Raw genomic sequence first — 11,791 nt, forward strand, 5'->3', positions numbered from 1 at the left:
TAAAGGATGAACAAAAGACTGTAGGTTAGATACCAATCTCTACCAAGATAGCTAACACTCACAAAACAGAAGATCTGTTTGCACTTGGACCCTCTGCAGCCAATCAAGCTATTCACAAATGGAGCAATTTTCATACCATAATGGCTTATGTCTTCTGTTTTTTGAATGATAGAGATAATTTTTAGATAAGGGAGGAAAAGTCTGCATCTCATTACTACTATCACTACAGAAAAGCCAGCAAATACTTTAAATTGGTGGTGTAGTTGAAGCTAGTTGTTACACGACCAATGTTTTCTCACACTCATATGTGACTGAGGTGTTCAGTGGCTAGCACAGAGAAATTCCAGGTGACAAAAAGATAGTTTTCTGTTGTTCTATGTCAGATATATTTTAAAAGTAATTAAGTCTTGAATTTTCTCTGAATCAACAACAAAAAAATAATTGAATGGTTAGGTCTGATATTCCACAGTCTTAAAACAGTTGTTTAATCTGAGCAATGTAAAAAATAAATTACGAAACTGGACAGAACAACACATTTCCACACACTTCTGTAAAAATCTGGAGAGAAATCAAACCAGAAATGGAAAGGTGAATGCAACTTTTAAATATTCCAATGCAAAAGGGCACCTTTAAAATATTAATGAAAAAATAAAATCCTCTACAAAACCTAAATACCTTAATAGAATCTTAAAGGTTTGCTTACCACAGATTGACCAGGAAGGGATGCTCCAAGCCTTGCATTATCTGTAGCTCCCGAAAAACATTTCGAACTTCATCTCTCTCAATGCATTTCTGTTTATTCATATATTTCATGGCGTACATTTTCTTGGTATCTCTCTTCTGTACAATGCACACCTAATTGACAGCAAAGTAAAAGAAAAAGTTTAACACCTACAGAAAGGAAATGCAGTTGTGACTTTGAAAAAAAGGAGCCTCTTAGGATATTTCAATAATCCAGATCTGAGTACTACAACCTAGGAACACCTTCAGAATTTTCACATCACAGCTATGCAGGATTCTTTCTAATAGACTATAATTAATAAATTATAAAAAGGACTCCCCATCCCTGCATAAGAAGAAATGAGGACCCAGAAAATTGTCATGACTTTCAGAAGTTACATGATAAAGCTGGGAGGAATACAATCCAATTGCTTGAATCACATGCTGTCTGATTTTTCATAGAAATTACTGCTTCCTGCCTAGGAAAATGCACAATCATTGTCCTCATTCCCACAAGTCAATACACATGTCTTGATTATTGCATCATAAACACAGCCTGCATTCACAATGCCCAGTATTTCATCTAAATGTCAGAATTATGCTCCCTTAATTATTATTGAAAAGAAAAAGAATTTTCATAGAGAGATTCATCATAATATTTTTGAAGTCACAAGAGACTATTACAATGATTTAGTCTCTGGCAGTAAATTTCTTTGCCTTAACTTTGTTTTCATTTCTTGACAAAAGTAAAATAATTTTGTAAATTCAGGAAGAAAATCTCAGTCAAGAGAACTCCCATGAAAGGCTTAGATCATTTCTTGTCATGGTAGTTTACCTTTTGAAGGATGTTGGAGAGTGTCATCAGTACCACATCCAAGAATCATCATTTTAAATATGATTTCTGGAAACACCAAAATGTAAGATTGTTCTGTGTCTAACCCCTAAAGCTGGTGTAAATCTCATTTCCGTAACAGACCTACATAAACACACAGAGCATAACTATGTTCTCGTAGACTTTTGTCTTGAAATGTTTTTCCTCCTATTTGATCAAGACTTTTTAAAGTGAGTCTTCACAGCCAAGAGAACATAAGGTGAAAATATTATTTTGATGCAACATTTTTATTAACGATACAGTCATAGGCTCAAATCAGAATTTTTATCATCAGGACATATACAGACTATATACTGGAAGCATCTGTTTTAGATAGCATGACTCTGTAGTGTCTAAATTCAAGAGTATTCTGGCTTCACTTGGTGTAGGCACTATTATTTTGTTATTCATGTACATACACACATGTACACTCCTATATTATACACATATAAAATTATAGCTTACACATACATTGTAGACACATCAAATAAGTGCTCAGAGATCACATAAAAACATGGTATCATTTAAAAGTAAATCTTTTGGGTTTGAGTTGTATGTCAAGGAACTTAAGTGCTCAAAGTTCAGAAGTGGTCTGGAGAATCTAAGATAACTTCCTAGAGCTGAATCTTCTGAGTTTAACAAGGTGTAATCTGGATTCTGGACCAGGTGATAAAACACTAGCACCAAGGTGAGATCTCTAGACAGACCTACTGTCTAGTCACTTATTTCTTAAATCCAGAGGAAAGTCTCTAGGAGCATACTATCTGCATATTTTACTTTCTCTACCTTTTTCCAGCCCCTCCAAGATGAAGTGGGCCAGTGAAAACAAACCACATTCATTTCTCTTCAATTCTATTTCTCTAAAGTTTGTCCTTGAGCTCAAATCTACTCCAAAGAGGGCAGAAAACAGAATACTTTTAACCTATAATGATAAGGTATGATTAAGCAGAGTTTCTAATTACCTCTCCTAATACCAGGAGCTGTTCTGCTAATTACAGAAAACATGAATAGCAGCATTTTGTCTTGAGCCTATCAACGTTGCACAACGGTGAGTAACAAAGTTTTGTTTAATTTTCCTCCTCAGGCTTTTACAGAGAGTCTGAATATTGGTGATGCCCTTAAGATTACTAAAGGTTCACACTTACATGGAAAGAGTCTAAGATGAATAATGGATGGAATAATGGAAAACTGGGATTGGTCTTTTGGGGGAAGAAGAGGTAGCAGGTGGGGTTGAACTGAAATGGAGGCATTGAAATAAATTGTTCAAGCTTCCACAGGTTCTTAAAACTGTAAGAAGAATTTGCAAGGGCAATTCCTGACATCCTATCTCAGATTATGTGAGCATATCAATTTAATGAATCACATTATAGACTACAATATTTATGGATAATAAAAGGAATCTAAGTCCAGAAGTTGATTCATTTAGATGAATTCACAGCATGATTTTCATCCAAAAGGTGGCCACAACTGAGGTGGGGTTTTTTGCAGAAGTCTCCTATTCCATTACATAAAGAGACTTGCTACTGAACTGTTCATTAGTGAGACCACCAGAAGAATGGAGTTTTACTCCACGGGGAGTTACAGGTTTGACCTATGTGACAAACTAGGATCATATACAGCACCTAAATATGTAATGTAAACAGGTTTTGAAACATGGCTGTGACTCCAGAAGGCACTCAGTTCTCTTACCTGCCAATAAAGACGAAGGTATTCAGCACAGTTGAAACAGACCTTCTGTTGTCAGTAGAAGCATGCTCATCACACAGCTTTAAAGCAGAACAATACTAAACTTTTTCTAGTAATGTGTATTTACACACATCTTTTAGCATGGTTTCAAAATCACTAGGATTTAAATGAATATACTAAGGCTACTTCCTACTAAAAAACAGAAAACACAAGCTCCATCCAGATTGATGTCATTGTGAAGAAAGCCTGACATTGCTATGACAGCACTGAATGGCAGTGGAGATGCTGGCATTTCTACCCGCTGGCCGCCAGCTCTTCTGAGCAAGAGGCAGTGGTCTGAAACTTTTCCACTGCTGCAGGAAAGAAAGGAAAAGCCCTCAAGCTCTCCTCACATGTGCAGTCTTAATGGGAAATATTTAAATTGTGAGGGTTTTCTGTTTATGGTTTAAATTCTTTTCAAAGGAGTCATTTTAAAATAGGGACAAACAGGTGCTCTGGCACCTCAACAAACAAATTCTGTGATGATTCATTATTGTGGAAGTCTGTGCAGAATTGCCTTATTTACACATATCAGTATGGAAGCCTGGCACGTTCACATTACTAAAACATCCTTTTTAAATTTTCCTGTGAATATCATTTACCAAAATCAAGACAGTGCCTTGCTCAAACTGATGGCACTGCTTCAGCTGTCTCTATGGATGATGCTTCAAACCAAAGATAAGCGTCATGTACTCATATGCTACCCAGCTTCACAGACAGCAGATAGAAACAGACGAATCCATCTCCACCTAAGGTATGGGTCTAAATAGATCCAGGGAACCATCTCTAGAGAGGGTTTCTTGTAAGTCCTTCTAAAGAGACTGTAGATGACTAGCTTGAATGTAGGCATGAGTGTTGCACATGTTTAAAGGCAAGTAACATGAATCTCCATTAATTTTCTTTGGAGTTATATGGTTCTTGTTTTTAGAAGTTGCTTGTAAAAATATTCCCTCTCTAAAGAGGTTGGTTGATTTTTTCACATGTGTTGAGTGTTTTCACAGGCTTGTGTCTTCTATATCTGGGAGAAGGTAACAATGAATTGCCTTCAAAACTACGAGGTTAAAAGAAGTTTGACCAGAGTGTGATTTTGAGCCACTTTCCCTCAGAACCAAGCGAAGAAAACCAATAGATCATGACTAGAGCTAAACTTCATTTTTCAGGGGCAACGTATGCTATGGTCTGTTTCTAAGGTACCTTCCTGGACTTCCTCTGATTTCACATGCAAGAAACAGAGCACCTACAGATCGAGTCTGATCTGCAGATTAATAGGTCATACAGCCATTAAGACTGCTATGGGTGACAAAGTACTCTATGGGCTATTACAAAACCAGGTAGGTGAAGCAAGAGAGTTATGTTGAATAAAACTGGGGCAGAAATTGCTAATGGTTTGCTACAGAAAGCTGTGTAGAACCGTAGAATCCTTAAGGTTGGAAAAGACCTCTAAGATCACCTAGTCCTGCCATAATACTGTGCTGGCTGAGCAGTCAGAGGTAGCTTCACAGAAGCTCTTCCCAGAGAAAAAGATCAGGGTGGCTGATGATGCAAAACACACATTTATTCTGTTTCCCTCTAACTTCAAAAGCCTTCTGGCTGCCACCTGCTTGGTCCAGAGAGAACAACAGGGAGTGGGAGCACTTGGTCTCTGTACAGATATTTCGATCTGAATTTGGTCCATGAGTACTTAGACTTCTCAAACTACCTCATGATACAGTTTCATGATAGGTCATAAAAAAGGAGAGATGTAAAACTGCAGTCAGGGAAAGTTTCTCTGAATAAGGTCACTCTTAGGTGGAGACCTGGCAGCTGGAGTGCACATCTCAGCCGTGCTCCTCTGTTGTGATCTTATGCACCAAGCGCGTCAGGTCAGTAGATTACATGGGACACCTATAGCTCCCCTGAGTAACCATGGCCCACCAGAGGGGCTGTGGCACTGCATCCACAGAGGCTCGCCTAGGCATGGGGGACTACAAGACAGAAATCAGCTATATGCTTCACACTCAGTATGGGAAGTTACAGCTCTACTTCAAAGCACATGCCTGAAATACCACTACCTTATCTGTTCTTACCCACATATGCTGAAAAACTAATGCTCGTAGTCTTATCCTACAAGCACAGTTGGAAAGATTTATACAAAGAGGCTGGTGAATGGATGTCACAAGTTTGGCTTTACACTGCTGGGGAATTTCCTTGAAATAGAAGGATTCATTCCCAGATTTCCCTGGGCAAACCATGACAGCTGGAGCAGGGACCAGGCATCTGTTTAGGATCCTTTCATATTAACTCAAGCTAAAAAAATAAGTGATTTTACTGTCAAACAATGTTAACATTCTGCAGTTGTGTATTATGTTGCTTTTAAGATAGCAGCATTTTTTTTTTCTGAAATACTCTGCATATTATTTAGTTAAGAACCCTCAATCAGTGCAAACGTGATTCTGAGCTCCCATCTGTTTTACACCAGTATAAATTAAATTACTTCAGCAGATGAAGTCACTGTTTTATACAACCAAGTTAATCAGAACTGTGTCTCAGCATCTTAGAAAAATAGTAAAAAGAGTTTGTACCTTAAAATTATAATTTGAATTTAATTTAAGGAGGTCAGATTGTTCAATATACCTGCTCCCATGAATAAAGAACTTGAAGAATCCCTGAAAACTAGTTGTTGCAGTTGAATACAAATTATTTTGCAGCAGTAAGCCTAAACTATATTGTTACTGGTGCAGTAAAGAACAACGATAATTCTTCTATCTTACTTCTAGTCAGTTTTGCACATATTGGATGATCTTCATATATATAATTTTTTGCAATAGTTTGTTTTATGAGAGTGATGGCTCTACACCTAACAACATGGAAATTATTAGCCGGGTTAAATGAGAGAGCACTTTTAAAGTATCACATGTCATAAAAAAAATAGCTACTTAGACCAGTGTTCAGCATTTTTGGTTTGAGTATTTTAAACCATCTACTTTTGAATTGACTTAGAAAGCAAATACTTAATATATGAGCAAAACCTGGTTGAAGAAAATTTCTGACCTGACCCACTTCAAATGTACTTGGAAATACTAATAGCTGGAACATGCCAAGCATAACTAGCTTAAAGGTTTTCAAATAAAAAAAAAAATCAAGTGATCAAATGTTTCCTGTTACATATGAGGACATGAAGGTGTAAGCAAAGAGCTACAGTCACCTGCCCAGCAAAACAAGGTCCCTAAAGCTGGCAACGTACCTCGGTTGTGTACCGATGTCACCCTCGCAGCAGCTCACAGGTCTGTACCAGTGTCTGGATGTACATATACATACACTGGGAATGTATACATGAGCCCAGGAGTGGGGCAAGTATTTGGTGAGTGGTCACATGCCATTCTGCTGTAGCTTGCACGTCATTTGGTTTGAACAAAAGAACTTACACAGAAGCTGCGGCTGCAACGGTCCTACACAGACTCAGAGCTCAACTTCTTCATCTGTCCCTTACCAGAGTGCAACCTGAGCTCCGACAGGAGATTGTAGAAGTGAGCCTGGTTGTTTTTTGGAAACAAGAACATGCTCCTTGTTTCTCTTCTCCCTACATCCATTTCCTACCCTCCTCAAAACTGCTTTGATGTATCTTCTCTTTTTCTGGAGAAGATGCCATGGAGCACAAAAGACTGCACCTGCTCTTGACATGTCCCTAAGAAACAACGTGTACTGAGGCAGCGGCTTAAAACAGGTGGCCACTTCCCAGAAAAGACAAGCTCTTGAGACACAAAGCATTTGCTACCAAGTGGCCTAGGAATTCCTGTAACAGCAAACGTTGCTGTTGAATGCAAACGTTGAATGGAAATGGAAAATATCAAAGGAAAAGGCAGGGAGCTGCTTTCTGAAGCTGGCTAGGAGCAATAGAACATTTCTGCTGAAGCAGTCGGCCCTGATGGAAGAGGTGAGGTGCTGAGGACCACCTTGAGATCTGTGCACAAGAGCGAGCTGAACTGCACGGAGTCTCTGCCATATCAGATGCCTCCTGCAGCAATATCCTGCAGAGGCCTAAGGTTGCTGTAGCAACCACAGCAATTTAAGAAATATTGAGAGAGAGAGAGAAAGAGAGAGCAATTGTACTAACAGCAATAAAATAAAAAAGTAGAGCATGTCTTAAAACATCCTACTGCTTTCAGAAAGCAAAAAAGGCCACAAAGCAGCCATAAAGAAAGAAGATAGCTTAAGGAAGGGGTGATACCGAACACGGTGTTACATGTTGCAAGGTGCTGGAGCACAATAGACCCCAAAGAGTAAACAGCGATTCAATACAGATTAGAGGTCTTGCATCATTTGTTGACATTTTCTGCTGCCAGGTAGTTCCAGAAGGACAGTAATAGGAAAAGTTGCCAATAATGAGGCTTCTAAATAAACGATAAAGGCAAGGCTGACTCACAGAGAAGACACTTGAAACGGTGACTGATTTACTATGTTGTGCTTTTGGCTATGGTATAATCGGTCATTTTTAATGTATTTCTTTCTTTCTTTCTTTCCTTGTCTGTGGAAAGAAAAACAAAATGATTGCTCAGAAGCTTACATTCATTTTGGAAAAATGAGCCTGTTATGCTAAGGACTTTTCCGTTGCATTTGACAGCTGCAAAATAAGGATTTAAGTTTAGAGGAACTTATGCATGAGTTCGTTCTTGCATTAATCATAGGCTCTGAAACTCTATTCTCACTCATACATATCCCCAAAGCAGGTTCACTGCAGCCATATGAATCTGTAAGAAAATTAGATGTTTCTAGAAATATCATAGAAATATTCACCAGTTTCCTGAACGCTAATGGAGAAAAGTGGATCAAAAATCAACAAAGAAGTCTTCAAATAGCATGTAGGCTTGTTTTATTTTCCTTCATGAAAAGGTGAGGGTCCTTTTGAAAGGGAAGAGACAGTAGAGGTGTGAACGGGGAAGCTTTGAAGAAAGAGGAATGCAGATGATCTTTGTGATGACCAGCATGATTTGTCTGTATCTAGCTTTAACTGCTTATGTGGTACTGAACTTGTACTCCTGAACCTCTATTTAATTTAAAATGATATTGCATCAGTGGATTGTGATAATAAGCAGTCATAAATCTCCAGCTGCCCTGATTTTTAAGGGATTCTTACATGCCATTTTCCACTAGCAGCATATTCTCCTATTGACCTCAAAGAGGGCTTCTCTTAAACCAAATAAAGACCATGCCATAAAGGACTATGCTGTTCTACGGGAAGGATTTCAGGCCTCTGTAAAAAGAAGTAATTTTTCTGCATGGAAGGCCAAGAGCCAGCAAAATCCTACCTGGGGGGGTTTAATGCATAACTACAGAAGTAGTTCACTGGCACTCAGCTGGCATACACTCAACAGTCATTTAAATCAAGATCTAGAAAGCTCTGGCTTGATCAGTTACTGAAGTTACATTTCACCTTCAAACATATTCCTACAAACAACTGTTTCTAATATTTTTATAATATGATTTTCTCTGGTTGCATGGCTTTGTATTTATCCATATTAAAATTCAAAACCTTGTTATAGTCTTTATTATGGGAAAGAAAGGTCATCTACTCATGTGTAAACAAACCATTAATCTTCTGTGTTTCAGCAAAAGCCTGTTGAACTGAACAAACATTTACTCAATGATTATAATTACAGTGTATGTTGGTTTATATAGTCCCAACTATATTGAATCTATGTAAACTGCCTTTAAAATACTGCAATTATTTTAAAGACATGAATGAATCTATAGATTTAAGAAAAAGATCACTCTAGCTGACTGTCTAAAAGAGTTGTCTGCTGCTACTTTTTTGTTTGTTTTTGATTTGGAGACTGATTTCTAAATTCTGTTAATCCTCATTTAGGACACAATTATTATATTCATATTTACTCAATTAATTTTAGTGAATGAATTGCAATAGAAATAATTTAATGCATAGACATAGTCAGTTCATACAGTGAAATATCTTTAAGAAGGAAAAGGCTACAAAACCAAAAATACACAAAAGAATTCTCTATTAGAGTTTTACCTGTTAAAAATAAATTGATTCTTACCTTTCCAAAACTCCCTTTCCCAATAGCCCGTAATATTTGAAAGTGGTCAAAGTTAACTGCAAAATAAAGGAGAGAAGAAAAGGAGAATATTTTGTAGAGTGCTAAGTCAGGATCGAAAATCAGATAAGAAAAATGACAGTGTTTCCAACTAATGTCATTCTACCATGTAGTATTTATTTTTTCTCTTAAAATATCAAACATATTTAACACCTTGCAAAGGGGAGGTTTACCTTAAATTATGTTCCATTAATTTTATTCATTGGCTGATTTTGGACCAGTGCCTCCAGGACCTCCAAAAAGAAACATACCACTATCCAAGCCAAGTTAGTATTACACAGCCATTAGCAAAAACTGCTCAGCATTTTCCAGAAAATTTAAGATCTATTTAAACGGTACTGAATAATTCAGGTAAGTAAAACCATCTTACATTTCCATAGTAATACAAGGATAGTATTGTTATAGCAATCACTTTGCAGGATAATTCCCATATTCTGTTACAGTGATGGAAGCTTGTCCTGTGATGAGCTAGCAGGATCAGACCCTCCAAACTTTGCCACCTTAATACAATACATCATGCTAATATTGTAAGACTATTTCATAGACCTGGCCTAAGTTTGGTTTGGGAGATTTCATTTTAGCTTGTCGGTAGAATGGATTTACTCCTGCTTCATGAAAATCTGACAGCACAGTCTGCCCCAGGCACTGACTTGGTTTGCTGTGAAGGTGAGTGAGAGATTTCATTTCTCAGAAATGTCATTATTGCTGGTGTTGCATGAGACTGAACACAGCATGACCTTCAAATCTCGGGTTCATTGGTAGGTCTGGTGGTTTAAAAAAAAAACAAAACAGTGTCCTGAACAAAATTGATATGAAGCCACTGAAACACAAACACAACAATGTGTGATACAGTTTTTACAGTCACTTGTCAGAAAAGAATCACACTTACAGCTGAACTAAGTGAACCAGAGCTGACAAAGTTCAGTGCAACTTAGGAGGTTTTTTTTTAAATTAAAACTTACGTTCCTGGCTTTTCTCATTTACCTCCATCTATGCACTCCTTATTGACTTAACAGGAGTCAGCAAAATTGTGGAGACAAACTGTAACCATGAAGATGTGATAACATGACCAAATACAACAAAAATGTGACTTGCATCATGATGAGGAAGAAAATCCTGTAGAAGTAATAATACTTTAAATATCTGTCAAAAAGAGTTGTATCAGCTCAAGCTAAGCACTGAGCAGGAGGCAGGAAGTTTGATATATATCAAGCCACTGAAAAGGGATAAAATCTTATTTTCCCTGTTGCAGTAATATCACATTTACACTATTAATGCCATTTATAATATATTTAAGCATTTGTATATTTATGCTTGCTTACATTGTCTAAAAGGAAATGTGGTTGCTCCTTTCATTAGTGAAGCTATAGCAACCATCTTCCTGGTAACTGCTGGAGACAAAATCAAATCCAGTGCTGACAGAGCCTAAAGGAGCAGACTGGAGTCTTTAGCAAAGATGGCAATTCTGAGTATAGCATCTCTAGGATTTGGATACTAAAATGAAAATGCATAACCTTGCAAAGGATTTATAAGCTGCTTAGAAACTGGAAAAAAAAATTTGTGCTGAATCACAGAAGTGTTGGGGTTATCCAGATGTTTGAGAAGCAAGATTGCCTGTCAATAACCTGCAACAGGGGTCGCTGCTCACAAATTTTACCAGTGAGGCACTGTCTTGTAGTTCCTGCTGGTCAATACTGGTGCAATGGACAAGGTGGTGAGTTTAGCAAAACCACCTTCCACACAGGCTTATGTCAACTTAAATCTTGTTCCCACAAGTCATCTTTCCTGGATACATGCCCCTGAAGAGAGGATTTGAGAGCTTATTGACTGGAGTCGTGAAGTTGATCCTTAGCAGGAGTTCAACACAGCACTGAAAAGGTTCAGAACAATGTGTTAACCTCATTCATTTCTTTGATAGGGACAATTCAGCAATTTTTTCCCTCCAGCATGCTGGTAGTGTCTGTGTTACTCCCCTGCTTTCTGGTGTTTCTTGTTTATTTTACCATTTTTTAAGAAACGTGTTCCTTAAATAAAACTTATTTTGAATTTGTTCTCACCCTTGTAGTCATTCATCTGAGGCCAGTTCCCAAAGGTAACTGGAAAACTGTCAAAACATTCTGTAATTATCCAAATTTTAGTCAAGTCACATTTCAGTAAGACTTGACTATATTATTTTCCTGAAGCCTGCTTGGTATTGAAATACACCAGTTTGATGAATTATTTTGGTTTTCTCAAACTAAGATTAAGCATTTGCTTTTAGCTATGAGAAAGATATTTCTTTATCCTCCATCTAATTTCTGTTCTCCTTCTCTCTGCCTTCTTCTTTAATGTTTTTTTAATGCTCTGAATGACTAGAACAACTGTTCTTTCAATTGGATTTAATTGT

The 11,791-nt window shown here is 37.5% G+C and overlaps 1 protein-coding gene across 1 annotated transcript; it reads right to left on the reverse strand.

The window, feature by feature from the left end:
• Nucleotides 1–699: 699 nt before the first annotated feature.
• LOC104275901 (serine/threonine-protein kinase 32B-like) lies at nucleotides 700–10,395 on the reverse strand. The gene is made up of 3 exons (XM_009871990.1): nucleotides 10,368–10,395; nucleotides 9,349–9,404; nucleotides 700–855 (listed from the first exon to the last, which is right to left on the reverse strand). The coding sequence occupies exons 1-3, from the start codon at nucleotides 10,393–10,395 to the stop codon at nucleotides 700–702; spliced, it is 240 nt and encodes a 79-aa protein (XP_009870292.1).
• Nucleotides 10,396–11,791: the final 1,396 nt, after the last annotated feature.

This window comes from Apaloderma vittatum, unplaced genomic scaffold, assembly GCF_000703405.1.
Source record: "Apaloderma vittatum isolate BGI_N311 unplaced genomic scaffold, ASM70340v1 scaffold1156, whole genome shotgun sequence".
Classification (NCBI taxonomy): Eukaryota; Metazoa; Chordata; class Aves; order Trogoniformes; family Trogonidae; genus Apaloderma; species Apaloderma vittatum.

Coding starts and splice junctions, on each gene's coding strand:
- LOC104275901 (XM_009871990.1), bottom strand. CDS start 10,395: ATGGAGGTAAATGAGAAAAGCCAGGAAC. Junction 9,405..10,367: donor AAATGAGAAAAGCCAGGAAC/GTAAGTTTTAAT, acceptor TTTATTTTGCAG/TTAACTTTGACCACTTTCAA. Junction 856..9,348: donor GGAAAGGGAGTTTTGGAAAG/GTAAGAATCAAT, acceptor GCTGTCAATTAG/GTGTGCATTGTACAGAAGAG.